Here is a 22611-nt window from a genome sequence, read left to right as displayed (position 1 = left end):
TCCAGGTGTGCATATATTGGTGTCTGTCCCTCTTAGAGATTTAAGAGGACTCTAATTGTTTGAAATAATGGAAACATGTGGGCAAAATGAACAAAACGTTCTTTCATTCACCACCATGGATGTTTTCTTTGGTGAAACGAGAACACTATATCATCATCCTTTTCCGACATTGTGGACAGTGGGAGAATTTGGTGTCAGACAGCTCTGTGCCTTCGGGGTTGGAGGGGGGCGGGGGGTACCAGGAGGACTTTTACCAAACAGACACAGTGCCACCTAGCGGCTGGCGTCAGACAGAGTGGAGGATAACACCAGTAGTAGAGGCTGAAGCTCCCAGAAAATAGTTTGACATAATGTGAGGCATAAAGTCGAAACTAGAACAAACTGTAAGTGAAAATGCTGCACCTAATATGAATCTGAGGTGAACAAATACTACAAAAAGGTCTATAAACAAAATAAAATCACAAAATACTGGAAAGTAGTAGTGTTCATGAGGAGATTGAGGTAAATTATTCTTTTACTATGCTGAACCAGCCTTGTTATTTTAAAGAAACCCAAACAATTCAGTTACAGGAAAGCAGCATTAGGGAAAATATTAGTTTACCAATTATAAAAATGCTTCCTTTTTCAGCAGCCACAACTGAGGTGAATGGGATTAAATGTAATGTATTTCACAATAAATGTCTCATGTTCTATGCTACAGTGCGTTTTCTAATTTGCTTTACGGTGATGTGGAGGCTGCACCTTACAAAAGATGGTCATTTTAGCTGTATGCTCTGTCAAGATGTAACTAGCTCTGAATTGCACAAACTTCTGGCCTAAAGGAGACAATATGCGTCCAGCCTTGCACCCAGTGGAGAGAGCTGTATGTCAGAGTTGAGCCTGAGAACAGGTCAGGACAAGGCACTGAAATGTGCCGGGAAGGAGCATGTGTGCAAAATGCACTTCCCTCAGCCGAGAGGAAAGACGCTCAGAGCGAGGAGGTAGAGATAGACAGAGGTTGTGCTTTGAAAGAGACGTGGAGTGAAGGACATACAGCAAGAGAAGGAAGGAGGAGAATATTGAGATGTACTTAAGTGTGTTGTGCTTGCGCATTGTGTTGCGTAAAAAAAAAAAAAAAAAACTCACCCTCTTTCTCAGAATCACCTTGCTGATGGCCTGCCTCCATATCTGAAAGCCACCTGGATGTAGCATCAGAAGAATCTAACCAAACAAACCTGAAATCAAATCATGTGCATGCTGCTGTGTTTTAGCTGTGGCTCCAATCGCTGTTCTGTGAAGACCCTTAGGGATACCAGGATTCATGTTAATTTCTCAGCTGGTAAAGGCCAGCTCCATCACAAAAAAAGCCCCATAAGCAGCACCAGAAGCAAGTATCCTAGAGCTCAACAGCAGAAAAAAAAATCAAGATGCTGCTCTATCTGATTGTAATACTGATGACTCTGTGATACAGTTCCTGCTAGCACTGTCTACACTGTCTTCTCAAATGGAGACGGACAAGTTAAGTATGACAAACCGATGGCACGGTCTGTTCCCTCCTGAGTCCCCAGTGATGATAAATGTAGCCCAGAGCTGCTGCCGCTGCTGAGGCGACTTCATGACACAATGGACAGTCTACAGGCTTTCAAGCACTGTCACAATACCACTCTTCTCTGCAGTGATTTAGTACTCAATTTGTCTCAATATTTTACTCAACAGGACAAGATAACAGAAGTGGGTGCCCTTCTCTACCCTTAATTCATGGCGTTAAGCTTTTCCTCAGTTGGACATATATAACCATGAGGGCTGCCCAAAGAGACAGTTCCTTCCCTTGTTGGGGGTACAGCGTCCTGTGCAGTTGAGGCTTTGAGGGCCGGAGCCTCAGTGCATCCTCTATGGGCCTGTCACTCAGCTGAGCCATCACAGCTCCCTGGGTCAGGGCAGGTTAAGCAGCATCTGTCATCCAGAGGAGCACCATTGTATTAAAGGGAGGGATGCGACAGACCCACAACACACACGCACCGACACACACACAGTTCAGCTCCACACCTCTCTCAGAACAACAGGAAAGACTCAGGAGAATCTCTGTGGCTAAACTTGACCCGCGCCCGGAGGATGAGGAAACACTCGTGACATCACTGCCAACCCGTGTACGCCAGAAATAACTTTCCTCTCCAAGAAAACCTGCTGCCCCTGAGCAAATCTGGCCCCAGGGGAGGGTCGGATACACAAACATTGTAGGTGTGGACCAAACTGTGAGTTTAATCTTCACTGTGCCACTTCCTCCAGAAACAGAACCTCTCGCCTCAGTGTGTTGTCTCGTGGCAGGAAATGCAACCATGTGGTGTACGAACACTGGTACAGCTTTTCTTTTTTTAAGTGTTGCAGGCTCACACAAATTATTTTGACAGATTTAAGGATGCTGTGAATTCTGCTAAGGCATTAAAGCAATAAGCCGATCTCTCTGGCTACCACAAAGTGTTTTTAGCTCTGAACGTTGAGACTTTCTTTGGTCGCATGCCTGGATGTCCTGCTATGTCAAATCTTGAGCCTCTCTTTGAGATTCATTTCTCCTCTTCATCTGTTGCTGTATCTATTTAAACGACAGGGGCTCACTCATGACATGTCCCTTCATCTTCTCTGCGAGGGAGACACATGGATGGATGGATGCATGCCTACTGTAGACTACTGTGAGCTGCCACTTAACAGGAGGTGTGTGGGCGAGTCTGCCCATCTCCTCTTTTAGAAACAGCATTATTTGCTTGTTCTGTGGCAGATATGACTGGTTTCCTTGCAGCAGGCCCATGTGACCGTTCCTCCACAAACAATAAAAAAGACGGCTATCTCAGCCAGCAGACTGGCGGCTTTTCCTGCTCTTTAGCACAGATTCCGCTGTTATTGTGTGACTCTTCTGACCCGCAGGGTCGCACAAAGTCTAGTCCATACCGGAGACACCAGTAACTTTGCGGAATATATCTGCATTTAAAGCAGAGAACTAAAAGTTGTAATTAAGCCTCAGCCCTTGTCAAAGCTACACGAATTGAATTAGAGCATACAGCATACATATTCAATCAAAATCTGTTAGTGCATCATTTAAAAGATGGTGACTCAGATAGTAGAGCTGGATGTTTAGTGAACTCTGCACACCCACGGATTGTTTATGTACATCTGTGAGTTTGCTGTTGTCATCAGTGGGTGTAAAGTTTTCCAAGTAAATAAATGGGACCGTGGCAGATCTTTCAGCAAGTCCACTGGTCTGAAACATGTAGACGAGCACTAAGGGAAGAGTCTGACTACGTTCCCTCAGGCAAAGTCTTAAATCTCCAACAGCCACCTGCACAAAATCAGACCAAAATGTCATTTATTTTAGAGACAAAATTTATTGATACTTAGGAACAATGTGTAGACTTAATGGCACACAAAAAGATATACAGAAGAAAAGGCACAATATATCATACATTCACTACCATGTCCCCTGATTTTCAAAAGCTGATCAGAACCTTTAAAAAGCACGCCATCGGTAATTAAACAGTTGTGTATTTCATAAATTAGGATAAGACTGTACAGCTGCTTTGTAAATACTTCCTCTCACCAATATCATTGTCTTGACATATGGTGAACAATTGATTTAGGTTATTGTCTTAAGCCATTGGGTCTGTTATTCAACAGACAGCAGGAATCATTAAGATTGACTTGGAAACACTGATTACACTGTAGACCAACTGTTCCACATTTCTCCATGGCTGTAATTCTAGTACAGTAACAAAGACCAGGTGTCTGTCTCCAATATACAGTGACAACATGGAATAAGCTGTATCATGACCATCTTATGATGTTAAAACTGGCATGCCATATTTCCCACAGTGGAGAAGGACATCAATTATTTGGCGCAACTGATGAGCAACTACATCAAAAAAAAAAGATCTTTGCGATTGTTCACCTGAGAATTTTGTCATTGAAAAATGTTACCTCAGACAACTGCTTCCTAATTTTCCTATATTAATCAACAATTGCTCAACACGTAAACATATCAGAAATCCATTTACACTCTTTGGACAAGCCAATAAGCCATTATTGAGGAAATGATCACTTTCCCTCAGTAGACTGACAGAAAATAAAAACATTAGAATCTTTGCAACAAGAATTATATATCTGTCTTCAAATACAACTCTAAAAAGCTTTTTTTTTTTTTTTTTTTTTTACACTACTGAGAATCAACGCTGGGGGTTCATTCCATGTGGTTCTGAAGCCTAAACTGAGAAAGTGCGCTTTAGAGTTGAGAATCAAGACTCATTATTATGGCATATCTATCCAACAGCTGGTCTGAGGCAGCGATGAAAATCTGCAGCCCTTTTCAGTGACACCAGTGTGCACTGGCTGTTATGGCTGCAACTAACACATTTTTTGCTTGCTGAAGGAATTGCACTTGCTCAGGTGCTGTGACACGTGTTGGGAAACATGACGAATAGCATGCAGTTCCATACCCTGAAGAAAAATTGAGAGTCATCACAAACAACTTAGCTAATAAAGCTCTGTCTGCCAAGATTTAGTCCTAACAAGTAGCAGCTAACAGCTAATGCTAACCCTTAGGCATCAGGGAAAACTGCCAGTCAGAAAAGAGGGAGGTAGCTAGAGCAATAGCTGGCAGCAGAGGTACAATATGTGTAACAGGTCTAATAGGTATAAAGGTCCAGAGATTAAGGCAAGCAGTGCGTGGTGCTGGTGTTGACTGGACACTGATAAGGCAATTATGAATCTGTAAACATGGATGGAATGAAGCAGAGAGGAGGCGGCCTGTTGGAAACCGTCTACCTCGGAGAACCAGATGAGTGAGACGGGCCTCTGGGGTGGGCTGGGTGACTGCAGTACAGTTAGGCTTGTGACAGAGGCTGGAGGGGTGTAGCACCATCTGTGGCTGTTTTTCAGTGCAGTTTTTCCTCTAGGGACATCTGTTAGGGAGGTGAATGCTGTGTTGTATGTTATGTGTGAATGTCTTCAGAATAGCAAGGGTGGAGGGAGGGTTGGGGGTGGGGTGTTGGCGAGAGCTGTAAACACATCCAAAGTAACAAGCTTGCAGGGATCGGCCCATCTAGGGCTTTTAAGAGATCAGTCAGCGCAAAGGTATCCACACCTGGGAGACTGTGTGTATATGCGCAAGAATGAGTTGAAATGCGTTTTTGTAAGGTGTGCAATGAATGTGTCATATGCATATGTGTGTGTGTGTTGGGGAGGGGGGGTTTCTATTAACTCTGTATGACAGCGAGAGTGAATACCTGTACAGGCATGATTGTCAGTGTTAATAAGATGCAGTGCTTTGGGTAAGGTGGGGTGATGGGAGAAGGATTACAATGGGCCAAGGCGCCAAGGGTGTTAGTAATCACTTAATGGAGGCTGTGGCAGGAAGGAACATGAGTATGACAAACAGTCTCCTGCCAGGGAATGCAAACCACTGAGCAACAGTGTGCACAGTTAAGACCAAAGAGGAGACAAAGAGAGGTCATACAGGGCATCACCTGGTGAGGAATGTTTTGGAGGAAACGCTGCTAAAAAAGAAGAAGAAGAAGAAAAAAGTAAATAATACAGAGCAAATATTTGGTCCACCACATACCATTCTAGAATCAAGCTGATGAATTTTGCTTGTGTAAAAACATCTATATACCGCTCCTCTTCATATTTCTCCCGAAGGCTAGGTTTCAATAACATGATGCTGATAGCTGGCCTTTCTCTGCCCAGGAGATCAAAATTAACCAGAGTCTTATCAGCTAGGATCGTGTTGGTTTCTAGAAATCAATTCCTCACTGGATAGAATGTCTATGATTGGGTTCAAATCAGGGATCTGCTCTATTGATTGCAGGTAGCAGTGCTCCCTCCTCCACAGCCTGAATCAGTTAAGGTATAAAGTGGCACCAACGGAGCCCTCTTAGCAGTCTCCATCACTGCTGTCATCGTGGGTGTTTAAAATCTTTTGCCTTTTCATTCGTCTGCAGCGCTGGTTCCTCGCACTTCACCCCGTTTGCGAAGCTGTGGGGAAATGGAGAGAGATAAACACACACATTAGATTTATGCAGGCTAAAACAGGTGAGGGTGGGTTCAGTGGATGCCTGCATTCAATAGAGAGCTTCATGAAAAGCTGCTAGTTACAACACAAAGGGTTTACACTTATTTCCATTCATTACATACGACTTAACGTTTTACTTCTTGCTTTGCACAAACCATTAAAAAAAACATTCTTTTTTGCCAACTGAAATCTTCAGTTCTTTAAAAATCGGCACCAACAGTCCTTATCAAGCCTCCTGTTTGTCTTCCAGGTAGATAAAAGCATCACTTTCAAATTCTCCCACCCTGAGGCTGATGGCTTTGGAAAGTCAATTAGTGTTAGAATCTGATAGCCGAGCACCTTAATGGAACAGTTCAAACTAACACTGGCTCTAAACAGAGGAATAGACAGATCTGATGAAATGGCATGAGGATTCACCCTCCCACTTCTCCATCTTTTTTCCCCATCCTCCTTCCCTTTTTTCTCAATCACAGCACAGACTCCTTCTCAACTGCAGAATTCCATTTGTATGTTAATGAGGAAAAAGGAGCCATCTTGAAGCACCCCACACGCACCCTTCCCTTTCCTCATGCCTCCCCCTTCTACACCACCCGACCACTATATATATATCTAAAGACTACAGACATTACTGTTGGTGCATTGTCTAGTTAATGCTGTGTTTCTAAGTCTGAGAGTGCAGTCTTGTCTAGAACGTGAATGGCAGTGACTGTATGTAGGCTGTGGTCACCGTCACACATCATCCCACAGAGTCCAACTGTGACCCTGCTAACCTCTGAGGTTCAGGTCTTGTTGGTCTCCTCACCACAGCGCTGTTTGATGGCACCCGCCTGTTTACTTACTCCAGGGGAAAATGGGAAACACATGCTGAATTGGGCGAGATGTGAGAAGGGGGAAGGCAAAGCACAAAATGCTGTATGCTGGTAGTAAGCCAGGAATGTTTGAAACTGGCCCACTTTGGCCAGTCCAGCCCAGATTCCACCCTTGCTCTCCTTGTACGGCCAAAAGCTCCCAGACAGATCTTTGGAGTAGCTTCAACTGCAAAGCAGTGGTAAGGGTTTACAGAGAATGCGAGTCACAGAAATTAAAGCCCATAATTTCCAAGTGGACTGTTTTTCTTCTCCTTCTTGTATTCCTCTACGGGGATGCTCTGGATTGCCAGGACTAGGGCATGCCTTCTGTGTATGTTTTTACTTGCCACCTTTTAAAAATGGCATGTGTGATTCTGAGAAAAATGGACGAAGCAAGGCAGTTACGTAGACATGTGAAAGGACATTTTCACTGGGTCAGCAAAACACCTACCAACCTCGCACATACATCATTTTTCTAGTGCTATTGATTAACTAATTCAGAGTGAGCTGAGGAGTGAATGTGAAATCATGTGAAAGTATATACACCCATGCACATACACACAGTGGACTGAAAACCCTTTCACAACACCGAAGAGTCCAGAGTGAAAGCAGCATAGGAGTGCAGCAACACAGAAGCCCCACAGGGACCAGAGAAAGCATCTAATAGGGTTTTTGCACTGGGGTGGTTAGTCACACCGTGCCATGGAAAGCCATGATCAGTTGAGCTACGCTGGCTTGCTGTGAGGGTTTTTCCACTGCATTGCACAGAAAAACTAAAGTCGAGTACCTGAACCGCTAATGAAGCTCTGCTAACTGTCTGCTAGATGCACTATATTTACAAAGACTCCTTCACAATAAAAGCATATCACCAGTTTGCCAGTAGAAAGTTTTTAGTATGAAGCAGTAAAGTTAAGTTTATATTAACAGTATAAACACAGCTCTCATATAGACAGAAAGTATTAGTTAACAGTAAAATAAGCCTGATATCTGAATGCAGAAATGGACATATGAGTCCAACTACATAGACTCAGCTTGACGTTAGACATGAGCTGAGATACTACACTAAGAAACTGGCACAGGTTGGCCATGTTTGGCCCTGCAGCAGAGAAGGACCACATGTCTCGGAGGCTACAATGTAAAAACCAATAGCACAGTGGAGCTAATCCAAATCAGGCTGGTGAAAAACCCCTATAAGAAACTACCTTACACAGGCCTGGCTACACGTCTGCAGCCTTTGTACCTCGCACAGAACCCTTCTTACGTATCTGGACAAAAATGAAATACAGGAAATCACAGAAACATGGTTAAGATTCCTGTGGAAGCAGCTGGCACTATCTGAGAAAAAGCAACATTTGTTTCTTTCACTTCTAACTTATGAATTTAAGTCTTAAAAACAACAAGCATCATGTTCATTTTAACATTCTGAATACTTCCCCTGAAAATTTGTTATTGGTCAATTTCGCTTGAAGATCAAGATATAATAAAAGCTCACAAATGCAGAAGAGAAATATTTTCAAAAAATTATTCACATTCAGCTGTTCACCATTTTTTTTCAATAAGACAACAAAGTACAAAACAAAATCCATCTATTAAGAAATAAAAATAAATATTATTGGTAGTACAAAGAATGGAAAATAAAAGCTGGTGGGTTTAACACATAAACTCCAAACATTTTAAACTTGCAAACATATTTTCAGTGAACAGCAAATAATGATAGTGCTTAAAAGTGCAGTAGGTAAAAAAGAAAAATGCAACATATACATTTAAGCTGTGAAATTAAGTTCTAATAGCTATAACCAAGCTAATAGCTAAATTAAAATAATTTGACATATAAACTATATAGATGGAAATAAAGCTAACTCAACTGCTTGATGCCTAGCACACCTTAAAAACAAGGTTAAACGGTACCATGTGGAGTTTCCTTATAAATAATCACAAGTTATGCTGACATTCAGGGTTATGGCCTGTTCCAGCTGCACGCATCATGAAGAATGAGATGAATAATGTTATGCTTCTCGTCACGAATGTAACACTTCAGAACCGTTCACACTGAAACAAATACACTTTGTCTAGGTCCCTTTAGATGGCACTAACAGCAGATCAAGATGGAACGTTCAGGTACAAGCATGTCCAGCACTCTACCTTAAGCAATGACCAACATTTAGATGCATCTTGCTACCTACTGCACTGGAGTATGTAGAACAGGATGTTGATGTGGTGCAGTTAGATTTAATAAGGGGGGCACAGACAGAACTAATGTTCATTTGGTTGCATAGTTTCAGGACCTGCCATGAAAGTGCCAGTCTTCATATGGAAAGCTAACTAGCATAGCTTACATGCAGCGTCATCTTGAGGTTCCAGTCTACTAAGTAAAAATCAAGTATTTTCAAATGTTGCTTTTTAGATTTCTAAGAGTACAAATCAATCTCTCTCTGTGGTTGCGTTGGGTTGAGAACCCTCTGCTTTTGTTACCACAGTTGTTGAATTATTCACATGTTCAGCTTGACCTACATTTCACTGATGAAAGTGACACTGTGTGACTCTTGTCCATCATGCAGGGCAACAGCCCAGGCCCACACATTAACTTGAGAGGCAGACAGCTGCAGTAGTGCTTCTTTTTCTTAACAGTCAAATTTTAATTTGTACAATCTAATTACTGTATTTTTACCATTTGATTATATAATTCATTTTACAATCTTCCGTCACAGCCCTAATCACTGTTCTATTGCCCTCAAGGACCACTGATATTTGATGCTACTTTCCAAAAAGGAAAAATTTTAGATTCTGACACTATGAGCTATGCAGGTCCAATAGGATCAGCCTCACCGGTTGCAGTGGCTTTTAATTTACTCACAATTATACAGGACAAATGATGCGTGCAGTGGGAACTGGCCTCTACTCATCAAAATGCACTGTCTATTATCTTTGAGATTTTCCTCTTCACTTGCAAAGCCACCCACATGCATGTGCATGAGGTAAACAAAAAGGGGACCAATGCTTAGAAAAGCAGCTCCATAGCACCACTAGGGGTTAAGAACTCCACAGGGAACCTTTAAGCCACTCCAGCAGTCCTCTTGTTTTATTACAAAAGCATATGTCTTGTCTGCTCAGTTTATTTAATGTCTAGTGAATGGATGACAACAGTTTTATTAGGATATAAACAGGTCTTGGTATTACACTGGTTCATCTGAAGCTCGAGCGAGTTTTACAAGTTTAACACCAGAGACTGCACAACAAAATTGGTGAAGATTTGCTGCACAAAACTCATCACTGACAGATAGGTACATCATATGAACAAGGTCTAATTCTAATTATGGCTCATATACTCACCTCATCCAGCTCTCTCTGTGTTTCTGCCTCCATCCTGCGGATATCCTCCATATTCAGCTCCACCCACTTATCAATCCAACAAAAGAGTTGGCGATGGAAGTTAGTGAAGATCCTTTTCTCTTGCTATGGGAGATAGTGGCAAACTTGGTTAGGGGCTGAGTGGTGTTTTAAATCATTTTCACGTCATTAATAAAACTGCATTTGACGCATATAGAAAGTTTATGTAAATTTACATAACAATAGTCACACCAATGATTAATGCTTCAACACTCACAGTGATGTTTAATGCATCAGCGTGACTATGACAAAATTCTACATGCTGAAAACATTAATACCTTAGTCTTGAATTTGCTTGTAACCATTATGCATTTGTAATTCAAAATCTCAGTATCAGCCCACATTTGCGCTGGAAGTAAAAACAGTAATACTGAACTAGCATCCAGCACTAGTTTTGGTCAGTCAGACAGTCAACATGCCCAGCATTGCTTCTCCAAACTCGAGGTCTGAGAGCTTGAATATAACACATGAGCCAAAATGAACTGGCTGGGTGAGGTTTAACTGCATAAACCTGTCATTCTAACCTCATGGATGAAGTTCTCCACTTTTGTCTGCAGGCCCCACCACTTGAACTTGACTGTGACGAGTTTGTAGGCACACATCCTTGGGCATTCAGTTTTACTAACCAGCTCTTTCTGTTGGGAAAAGAACAGCAAAAAAATGACACGTACAACCCATGCCTTCTTAAAGCACAGTATCAGAATAAATAACCTAGCAAAAACTTGACAGAAACTTTCCAATAAGAGAATAATTGCAAAAACAGCAGAAGGCTGAGAGAAAATTATTTTAGACTAATCTGGGATGCATTCAAAGCTAAAATTCATTAATACATAATGCTTTGGGTATGGAGCATGCTGAAATAATTATCAATATGAAGATGTGCTGTGCACAGATAAAAGTGCCCTAATCTACAACACACTTTCTAAATCCATCTGCCGCTTGCACTCTGCCTCGCTCTGAAGAAGAGAAGAAAAGTAGGAGGGGGTTGGGGCACAGCAAAGTGGATAAACTCCAGATGAAGGGACCATTTCTCTGCCTTCGCCCTGACAGCGACACCGTTCCCGACAGGCATGCCTTTGTGGCCACAGAAGGCAGATAAAACGGTGCTCACGAAGCGATAAGGGCGTCGCAGTGCAAAGCTGGTTACATTATTAACACCTAGGACCCGCTCGCCCCCAGAACACACATACTCTCCCTCCGAGAACACCTGTTTAATTAATCACTTCATTCTGGTTCGGCATTCCAAGAGAAAATGCCACAGACCCGCCTCAATCACCCTCATACCACTGCCGTTTGATGCTACGATCATGGAGGAGTGCGAGAGAAGGGAAATGAGAAACATTTCTAAATTTGCAGTGGGTTTAGAAAAGTTGTCATCGCTAAAGGAGAACTTCACATGAAACGGATTCTACATCAAAACACTTACGGTGACATTTCTTCTCTCCCTCTCTGTGCCCCACTCAAAGGAGCAGAAGTTTTCAGAAATACAAAGGGTACCGATATGCAAGCATGTGTGCATGCAGAGATAGACAAGAGTTTTATTGCTCTGAGAAGCTGGCAGAAATTGTGCCTCTGTTGTCACATAACTACTTTTTTTTCACCTTTTCAAAAACAGTCTTTTTCCATGTCCACAGCGGACGGGAAAGTGATCTAATTAAAAACACAAAATAAAAGTTGTGCTTCTTTATTCATACTTTTTAAAGCTGTTTGGCTGCCTTTGTTCTGTGAAAATTCTTGAAGCAGAGGAAAGTTTCCCATGGTGAACTTTGAGGGCTCCACTACAGAATAGAAATTCTCAGTGCTCGAACAGTGAGCAGGACCAGTTTGTGAGGCTGCAGGGTACGACAGGGTTTAGAGGGGAAAGCAACAAAACTCCTGACAAAGTTTCTCTGTGTGGATGAGCTACTTCTTATTGACTTTTTACCTTTTATCAAAAATACATCATTCTTTATACAGAACTGTTGTTTGTCAAATTTAGAATCGATGTCCATAAACAGATTCTTTCCCGTTTCTGGCTTTGTCTTCTGCCTCAGGCAAAGTCTGGCAGACGGAGTTCAGAGAGTAGAACCTTTATCTGACCTGATGACTTGAAATTTCTATTTCATTCAATTAGAGCTAAGAAAGAGGTGATTTGTCTTCATCAAATTGCAGCCTTACAGTGCAGTGGACACCACTTGAGCCTTCCTCCAGCTCTGCACTTTATTATTACTAGATGCAATGTGCTGGTGGAAAAGACTTGCTGTCTATGTGAAAGTCAACCTCTACAAACTGGTCTTAAATAAAAAAAAATATATAGCAAACTATGGATTATGAATATAATTGAGTGTCATGGTAAATTTAGAACTGATATCCGTTTCAAGCCTACAAGTTCCCCTCTACGTGAATAGGTCTCCATAAGCTATGTACATCTGCACTTATCTCTACTCTTCTTTGAAAACCTACTAAAACTGAACGACTTTTGCTACATTTATTTAACCTACTGTCTTTATAAACCTGCCACAGGAGCGTCACCACAGCATGATGGTGCCACTACCAAACACCACACAAAGCTCAATGTTTGGTCTCAGACTGGAGTTATATCCCTAATGTTCGAGCGTGTCCCACACATGTACTGTCAAACACCAGCCAAAATGATATGTGTAGAATTTTCAACAGCGGCTTTGTACTTGTTGATGGTTTCTCCAAAAACTGCTGCATTCTGTCTGCCATGCCAGCTATTAAACCCTGTAGCTTTTTCCGAGTTGGCAAAGGTCTCTCTGGAGGGAGGACAGTCTGTCCTAGTCAGATTTACAGATGTTTCATATCCTCTCCATTTTAAATGTGACCCACCTTGTTTTATTGAGTGCTTTGGGAAATTTTTATTTTCACTGCTAAGTTGCACCAGCCAACTTGAACTTCCTAGATGAAAACATCGCAGCAACCATCATGGTAAAATAATGAAGAACTACACAGTATTACACAAGATTGTGGAATTACAGCAGCAAAATGTGTAAAAGCACAGCGGCAGATCTTGTAAATAACAGCCAGGTATATATCTACTTTACCCCTTGACGCCTATTGTCGCAACATACCACCCACTTATAAACTTACAACTACAATTGTACACTTACAATTCGCAACATACCACTTTCATTCAGACTGCAGCCAAGATAGCGTATCCATTTCCCCAATGCCGTTTTGTGCATATTCTATACGTGCCTTGGAACCTTTTGCATGCACTGGTTTCTCGTAGGACCGGTCGGAGTGGGACCTAATTATTACGGTATATAGCTGTTATTTTTATTATAAATCTATTCTATGTGTAATAGATACATTAGCAACCTCCCCTTATTTTAGCATCAGCTGGAAAGAAAAAACACACAATTTTTCAAAATTTAATTCTAAATGAATTTAGGCATCAAGGGGTTAAATAAACTAGTATACAGGGTCAAATGTGGGCTCATTTTTTGCTCAGCCTTCTGTGCCATGTGTGTGAAAGTGATACATCTACAATAATTTCCAAGGCTCAAAAGATTATTACCTTCCAGTACGGTCCAAGTGGTCCTCTGCCAGTCTTGACAGACTTGAATGTGGCGGGATCCTCATCTGGCTTGTAGTCCTATAATGAGAAATTTAAAAAAAGGGCACCATGAACTAAGCATTTAGCAATCGATTAGCTTAATTTGATAAGAGCTTAAGAAATCTAGAAGATTTGCCCCCCAAAAAGTAACTGAAGCATGCTAAGATAATGACATGAATTCTATAGTTCTCTGAACAAAAGAAAGGTAAATTTCAATGTGGTCTGTTGATCCAACACTACTATTTACCAACTAAACTGTCATGGCCATAGAAAGGACAAAGAGTGCTGCACTAACTCTCCAAATCCCTACAGATAAAGTCAGGACCAGAGCTCACAAGTGGCTCAGAGATAAATTGTCTTTGGGGCACTGAGGCCACCAGCAACATCTATATAATTTGGCTGAAATTGGTGTCAATTCATGTAATTTGCTTCTATGTCCCTGCTGCACGTCAAGTCTTTGTATACCTCTTCAGTGACAACTACTACAACACTCCTTACCCTATACATGCAGTTCATATATTCATGTCCTTCCAACCCTGTTTTAGTGAAGTAACCACTTATGCTCCATTATACAGGAGAACCTTGGTAATATGGCAAAAAGAGCTTTAATGTGAATAGAAAAATAAAGAGACACTGAGCACACATGCACGCACGGGCACATGACAAAAATGACAAAGTTGACTTCATAAAACGGGCAAGAGAAATAGTAATACAAATAAATGAAATGGCTTTCAAATTATCAACAGCTCAAGGGCCCAGCAATTTTAAATAAATCATGATGCGCCTGCAGCTAAAAGCTACTTTTTCAGGGCTACTGGCCAACAGGAGGGTGCCAAACGTGTGGAAAAAAATGGAAACGCACCCCTACACACACACACACACACACAAACACAATAATTTGGCTGTTTTAATGCTGAGAGCTCCATCACTATAACAATACGCTGTGCTGCACTAATGAGGTCTGTGAATCGATGTGCCGTGGTACACGAAAAGGAGCTACTCCTCAAGTAAAAGTGTGTGTTAGAGCACAAGTGTGTTTACGTGGTGTGTGTATTTGTCTAGTTACGGCACACGCAACACTGTGAGCCTTAATTACACTAACAAACTCATCTGTGCTGGCGGTACGCCCCAGGCCCTGCAGTCATGCCTGAGGCTGAGGGCTGATAGGGCCCTCAGACACAACACACTCCTACAGCAAGGGAAACACGTCTGCCTCGTTAACTACCCACCGCAAACAAACATGTACACACACTGAAACCAATGCTTCTCGGCAAAATAGCCACACATATGCCGGCACGCACTTAGACAGCACCGCTGAAATGAGGCAATGTGATGTCAAATAACAGCAATAATGTGCAACATCTTCAAATAAGATTTCAGAGTTTCTAAATGGAGTATTGGAAAGTCAAATTTATATTTGTGAAAATATTATCAAAATATTATTAGGGCAATCTTTGGAGGCCCAAAAGTGATGTGTGTAATTTTTAAATAAAAGGTTTCAAGTTGTTTATACTTGTTAATTACAGACAACAAATTAGATAACATCTACCTGAAACTACTGGTGAATTATTCAAATAGTTGACTGACAGAAAATTACTAAACAACTTTTATCATTATTATTCTTGGAATTTTTCAAGCAGCATTTCAAAATTCACATTTTTTTTCTGTTTTACATCAAAGTAAGCAGACTATCTTTGGGTGTTAAACCGTTGGTCAAACAAAGCAAGACACTTTTTCCACAGTTTTAAAACCTGACAGATCAGACAAATAATCGATTGAACAATTATGTGTTTTGTGCAATTTCATCTTCTGGTAAGGCAGATTTCCAGCCTTGAATCTACCATTTCCATTAAAACAGTTCCACAAATACAACACACATCTACAAGTATTTCAGCTTTGTTTAAAGCATGACTTCAAAAGACAGTCTCAAAAATAAATAAATAATTCTGCCTTGAAGAAGAAGCAAGATAATTTTTCTTTAGACAACTAACGAGTTGATCAACAGTATATTAATCAACACTTTAAATACCGCCAACTTGCTGAAGTTATTTGTCAAATAAAAATGTCAAACGTTTCTAGTTTCCAGCAGTTTCTTTTCATGTTTGAAATCAAAATGAATAAAGTATCTGTTTCTTTTTTTTTTTAAAATGTTGTTCTGAAGAAAAAAATTAGCAACTGCATGATGTCCCCTTAGGCTGAAAGTCTGTGATGGGCTACAGTCTTTTTTTTCAGACGAACAAAATTAACTAATCAACACAAACACTTACTGAATAATGATCAGTTGAATACAATTTAAATGTAACAATATTTACTGATTATTCTGTTCTTAAATACTGATTCTGCATGTTTCACTCACTCCTGAAATTAATGTATTAAAAGAAAAAAGAAGAACCTCAAAAGTCAATGAAATGATATGATTACTGCTTGTTAAAAATAATATCCATAACATCTACTTTTACATCCCTTAATGTAGATGGGTTGGACAGATAGTTTGGTAATGACCACCCTTGTCCACACGAAGGCGCCAAATTGTGTTTTTTTTATCTTGCACTGTCAAATGCAAGAGTTTGCACTTACAGAATTGGACACTTGACTTCCATCTGCAATGTCAATGGGCACAACAGTGACAGTCTTCCATGTGGCTTCGTCTAATCTGTGCACCTGAACAAAGACAAACATTTGTAACAAGAGCAAAGAAACTAAAATTCATGATTCATATTTGGTATTTGCATGATTTAATGTACTCACATTTTCTTGTGTTCCAAGGTCTGGTTTGTGCCACGTCTCAATTTTAATAAAGAAACTGTCTTTCATATACTCATTCTAGAATAAAGACACAGAAGGAATGTTAACGTATGAAAAAGTATACAAACATACACTTAGGAGTATTTATACTGTAGGAAATTCTAGAAAATAAAATCTATTTAAAGGTACCTACCGTCACAACTTCATCCAGGTAAAGCATGACGAGAAAAGGGGGAGAAATTAAAACAATATATAATAAATATTTAAGATAACAACACTACAACATGATACAATTAACACGAGCGCGTTTGGAATTTCAGAGTAAAGCAAAGATGGGGAGTGGGACTCACTGGTTCGGCAGTAAGGGTAGGCATTCCAAGCTTTTTCATGGAAAACCAGGGAGCCTTCAGGGGCAAGGAGCTTGACAAACCCTGGGACTTTACTGTAGGGTGAGGGAGGATAGGAACAGGTTGGTGTGGGTCAAAAGGAAATAAGGGAAACACATCGGTTCAGGCGTTTGACACGCAAGATGTGATGTGTAGGAAGGCAAACGTACACTTGAAAGGCTTCACATATGAGACAACACTGCCACTGGCTGGTAACACCGTGCTATTACACTATGAGAAAAACATGGAAGTCAATCCAATTTTTCAAAAATAATAGAAAAATGCTTACCTTTTAAGGTGGTAGATTTTGTGCGTGTACTGTCCTTTCTCTCCATCTTTTTCATAGGGCTCATTTTTGAGTACCTCAATGCCCTCACCACCACCCGTCTCATTTTTACTCGCTTCAGCCACAGAAAACAGCTGTCCGACTTGATACTGTAACACAAACATAACTTTAACATAAACATACAAAACCCTTGATGAATTCCAGTTAATAGATCATCAACCATAATTGCTGTCCTTGTAAGTTTGACGATACTTTGCAGTTTTTCCTTTATTTTTTTTTGTCCAGATAATTCCAAAAGTTGACGTGTGAGAATTTAAAATGAAGCAATGTTAACCTAATTAGTCTATAAGCTAAGCGGGCACATAATCTGGAGCTTTTGTTGACTCAGGATACAACTAACAATTAGTTTCATTGTTAATTAATTCATTTTATGGTCATAGAAGAGGAATAAAACTAATGTTAAAAGCTGGAATCTGAGGATTTGGACTTCTTTTCGACTACAATGTTTCATTTAAAAAAAAAAAAAAAAGATCACCAAAATAGCTGGCATTTAACTCCATAACCGATTGCTAATCAATAATTAAACTAATTGTTGCAGCTCTGTTTGTAACCAATCAAGAAGGTTTTCTCACGATTGTTTCATTTCCAGGTTGTCCAGCATTGCACAAAAAAATAAAAATAAAAAAATGACCATGAACTCACAAAAAGTAAATTACATTTTGTGCAACATATTTTTTCCTTCTTGTACTTCATCTTGTGCCACCACTCCACCCACTTCAGCATTTCAAATTTTAATTCTAACCTGAAATCTTAAAGCCAAATTAACTACTGTCTCATGTTGTGATGATTGAGCAGCAAACACAGTAACAGAAATGTGGCTGTTGACTTATGCCAGAGCTCTTCTTTATTGTTTTTCCCCCAAATAAAAAAAAAGTTGCATTCACTTACATAGAATTGTAAAACACAACACTAATTGCCAACAGATTTTTATCTCCATATAAGGCAGCAGGCTGAGTGTGAGATTCATGACATAAACCTTTGTAAATACAGGGGAAAAACTGACCACTAAAACAGTCACAAGTACATATGAAGGTTTTTTTTTCTGGATCCCAGTGTTGTGGGAAAAAAAAAATCAAACAATATTTCTTTCTTCAATTGTTTAAAAGAAAAGCAAATTACAGAGACTTGTTGCAATTCCTATAACCCATTTGTCTCTGTCACTTCTTTTAGCCTAAACAAGGGACTCTCATTTGGCTGCATGTTAAATTAAAACCACAATAGAAATATAACACAGAATGAAAGATGTGTTTATGAGCTTAGGGTGAGATTTCTAATAATACTACTACTAACAACAACAAGAATAACAAAAATACTCACCTCCTCAACACTACAGGGTAAAACCACACGGCTGTAACAAAAAGCAAAGCTGCAATAAGATTTACAGTACATTTGTTTCCTAAAGACAGTGTCTAATATTGAACAATTCGATATTGCTGCCACCTTTTGCTATAATTTCAAAAAGATCTACACATTATCATAACAAACCAGACAACTGTGTGTGTAAAAAAAAACAAGAATTATATATGCTTAACAAAGTGTTTGCCACCACTGCTCTAAATTAACAATATAGTTGGTTACCAAAAAATATTTTTTTATGCTTTTGTAATGGTTAATCCACCAATATGTGCAAGGTCTTTAATCAAAATGAAAAATATGACTGTAAAATTTTTATGCACCTTATCTTTAATACAACTGTTGTCTTACTGCCTGTCAAAGTTGCTTTAAAATCGCTTTAAATCTATCTACCTAACTACATATCTATCTTTAATGCTAAAATATAATAATAATAATAATAATAATAATAATAATAATAATAATAATAATAATAATAATAATAATAATAATAATAATAATAATAATAACATTGTTGTTTTCCACAAATTTTCAATTTTACTGTTTTACAAAAAAACAAAAAAAAAATCAGTAAAGCACATTATTATTTTTTAATTGAGAAGCTAAATTTTTTACAGTTATTTGCTTGCATTCCTGAACAGAAAAAAAATGTTTTCATGGCTGTATGTTACTCTTGATTCATTTCTGACTTCTCAGAGAATTCCAGTGTGCTGGCTCAAGTTTGGGTATAAAAATGTGACTTCAGTTTGAAATTCCTTACACTGGTTCAAAATGGTGAAGTGCGGGGAACTCACTGAAAAAGACAGAATCCCAATTAAGGCATTTCATGATGCTGGATGGTCTTCGAGACAAATAGGGAAAGACAAAGTGTTCTCACAGTGTGGTCAAGTATGCCTTGGACTCCACTGCAGAGACTGGTACTTACAAAATGCGCCACAGAAGTGGTGATGTATTTATCCATAGTCAGCATATTATCTACACTAGATGGCAGCTGATATGCCTGACAAGTTAAGCAATGTATTTCAGAACATGGGAGTTGCTGGTCTGCAGTTGCCTTCATTGATTAGTTAGCTTGCCTGTTTGGTTGTTGATTTGTAACTTTAGTAAGTAACCAATCAAGGTGGTGGTGGAGCAACAACTCCCGTATTCTGAGAGATAAAACTACCGTTTGTATCAAAAAAGTCTTGTGGCTTTGAAGAGTGTTATGTAATGGCTTCTCGTCATAAAGGCCTGTTTGACAGCAATGAAAAGACATTCAGATATACATTTGCACACAAAGTTCCTTGTCCATGCCTGATACTATTTTCCACGTTTAGAATGACTGTAACGTGCCAAATGCATGCCATTCTACACAGTATGCAACAAACATGAACCAGTGCAGAGGAGGCAGTAAGGCTATAGTCCATGTGTGCTCATGAACACGAAACTGAAATAACCTCCACAATGCTGAAAAACCCTCTAAGGATCACGAACAGAAAAAGAGCTGAGGTCACTGTTCCTCAAGAAAAAAAAACTACTATTACCCAGTCTGACACACTGCTGACTTCAGCAAAATATGAAGGACTCGACATGAATAAATCCAAAGTTTGAACATGACTGCAAGACAATTTAAAGACTTGTGTGAGACAAAGTAACAAAGAACATGCAAGTGGGTCATTTGGATCCAAAAAGATGACAAATGGGTTTCACAGACCAATGACAGAAAGTGTTGCTGTTTCAACAAGAAAAAAAGAATAATTACTCCATAATATATCTGACAGCTAAAGACCATCTTTACTCAATGCACACATCAAACTTTCTCTTGATGTGGGAAGAGAGTTCTACTTCAGGGTGTGATAGGCTGTGTTCAAAGCCATTGCATCATTTACCCTGATGAGAAAGAAGTTTCCCTCACTAACCACTAACCACCAAGTGTAAAAGAAAAAAAAAGTAGGAAGAAGAAGCTCTGTCTAAGTATGAATCGAAAGAAAGGCTGTACTGCACTGTTTTCTGAGTGGCCTTTTTCCTCCACTATGCTCCTGGATTATGCTGAGTTGTAGCAAACAACGACAAAGAAAATTTACATTTCATCTGAAATAAAATTAACACTACAGCATCAGCCTGTGTGAAAATAAAGCTAGACTTTCAAAAGACACCCATGTGAGGTGTTTCATCTCTTCAAGCTGCCATATGAACACTGGCAACTCAAGAGCAAAGCCTTATGATGAGTGACAATCAGGATGCTCCCCAAATTTGAAAAGAAAACCCAAATTTAATAATACTTACCTGGACACTCATCTATGGTGAGCATGTTTTTAAGGATGCAGCAGTTGAAGAACACAGATGAGGATAAACTATCTATCTTCAATAGGTATAATCACTGAGTGATCTCATGCATTAGAGCAGGTTATCATAACTTCTGAATATTGGTGTGTGTTTCTGCTCATTGGAACTGGACTGGAATTAAGGTCACATAGTGCTCAAGTGCACTGCTGTGTTATATTTGTGGAGTAAAAACACTGAGGTAACATGGCTTTCTATAATTCTAATCTGCATCTTGCCTAAGTTTCTGAATTTCTGTGAAATGCAAAATTAAACTAATAATCCTCGTCCATACGTCCAATATCTCAATAAACAATGTTAAAGCTAAATTTATGGACTTAATGAATCCCAAATAGGTATAAACAATCACTTGCAAATGGAACTAAGTGGATGCAATCAGCACAAATACGAGGCCATATGTTTTGTTTGCCATGTAAAGTTTACTGGCATTTGACTAGAGGATGGAGAGAATGGCGTAATAACAGGACTGTTGCTTTGATGGAGTCAAATTAACATCCTTGCATTTCCCGATACAGCAGGAACACATTTGACAAGTGTTTTAAAAGGCCAACTGTAAAGCTAACATTAACTAACCGCTTTTCTGTGTTGGGATTACGACTAGTTTACTGCCGTGGTTTGGTCTAATTGATAACGGCTTTAAATAAACATCTTTTGAGCCAACTTCATGACTCAGACCGCTAGCAGCTAACGAGCGTCATCTTACTAGTGCTACCAGCGGAAACCTAGTTGATGAAATTGCTCAGTTTAACACAAGAAAAACAATCAGTAAACTCGCTCGTTAATCACAGTGTCTCCAATAGGGTAAGATTAGGCGGCGCCGCCATGAGTTGATGTGTCAATACGGCTAAGATAACAGTAAGTGAGCAGCGCTAGGTGACTTCCCATTCAGGTTACACCGTTAGGTTAGCTAACTTAGCGTTAGCAAACCGAGAAGCTTGCAGGCACTGAAAACACTTTAAACACCAAGCAAAAACCCCCAGGCTGGAGTGTTTAGCAGCCAGCAACTTAGCGTGAACATATGAAAAACTGTAGGAAGCCAACAGCTGCCACACAACGCCGTCCTTCTGTCAAAGCCGGTAGGCCAGAGCGGCTCTTGAGCAATCCCACCCTTCCCTCGTGTGCCTGACACGGACACCGAGCAAGATGAAAAGTTTTCACTGATGGCCCGGCGGTGACAAAACTGCACTGACACACCGGAACCTGTTATTAAACCATATAGTGGTTTCAAAATGCTCAGAAAAGGACAGTTTGAATAAGAAAGTGCACACTTACTACTCCTTGATGAGAACCATCGTAACTCCTTGCTTTTGGTGCTGCTGGTACTGCCCAGCGACCGCCGACTGCTGCTGACGTCATAGGCTCCTAAGAGTGGCACCCGGGCCCTCCCTCACGAGTCATGATTGGCTGAAGGAAGGAGGGGCGGCACCTACTGTTTAGCATGAGCCAATAGAATCTCTTTGTCTTCAGGTTTAGCCCGCCCATTACACTTCTGGTTTTGATCGGTAGCAGGGTTTATTTCACATTTATTTGCAAAGTAATTGAAAAAAATCGTGAATATAATTATACCTAACAACGACTTTTAATTGCAATTTTCATATCTATCTATTAGGGCTGCAATTAACAATTATTTT

At 40.0% G+C, this 22611-nt stretch overlaps 1 protein-coding gene across 1 annotated transcript; it reads right to left on the bottom strand.

Annotated features, from left to right (window-relative positions):
• Positions 1-3336: 3336 nt before the first annotated feature.
• On the bottom strand, positions 3337-22287 carry LOC111580369 (phosphatidylinositol transfer protein beta isoform). The gene is made up of 11 exons (XM_023288093.3): positions 22253-22287; positions 18623-18653; positions 17249-17394; positions 16924-17015; positions 16767-16774; positions 16577-16651; positions 16406-16489; positions 13790-13867; positions 10794-10904; positions 10213-10335; positions 3337-5997 (listed from the first exon to the last, which is right to left on the bottom strand). The coding sequence occupies exons 1-11, from the start codon at positions 22270-22272 to the stop codon at positions 5950-5952; spliced, it is 816 nt and encodes a 271-aa protein (XP_023143861.1). The 5' UTR covers positions 22273-22287; the 3' UTR covers positions 3337-5949.
• Between the last annotated feature and the right edge of the window lie 324 nt (positions 22288-22611).

This window comes from Amphiprion ocellaris, chromosome 6, assembly GCF_022539595.1.
Source record: "Amphiprion ocellaris isolate individual 3 ecotype Okinawa chromosome 6, ASM2253959v1, whole genome shotgun sequence".
Taxonomy (NCBI): Eukaryota; Metazoa; Chordata; class Actinopteri; family Pomacentridae; genus Amphiprion; species Amphiprion ocellaris.
Note: the sequence above shows the minus strand (reverse complement) of the source record. Positions and strands in the feature narration are given on the sequence as shown.

What these genes read in the sequence shown, in the direction of transcription:
- LOC111580369 (XM_023288093.3), bottom strand. Translation starts at nt 22,272, where the DNA reads ATGGTTCTCATCAAGGAGTA. An exon ending in TACCCTGTAGTGTTGAGGAG is followed by an intron (nt 17,395 to 18,622) that starts GTGAGTATTTTT and finishes TTTGTGTTACAG; the next exon opens with TATCAAGTCGGACAGCTGTT. An exon ending in GAAGTCAAGTGTCCAATTCT is followed by an intron (nt 13,868 to 16,405) that starts GTAAGTGCAAAC and finishes TTCTCATTATAG; the next exon opens with GACTACAAGCCAGATGAGGA.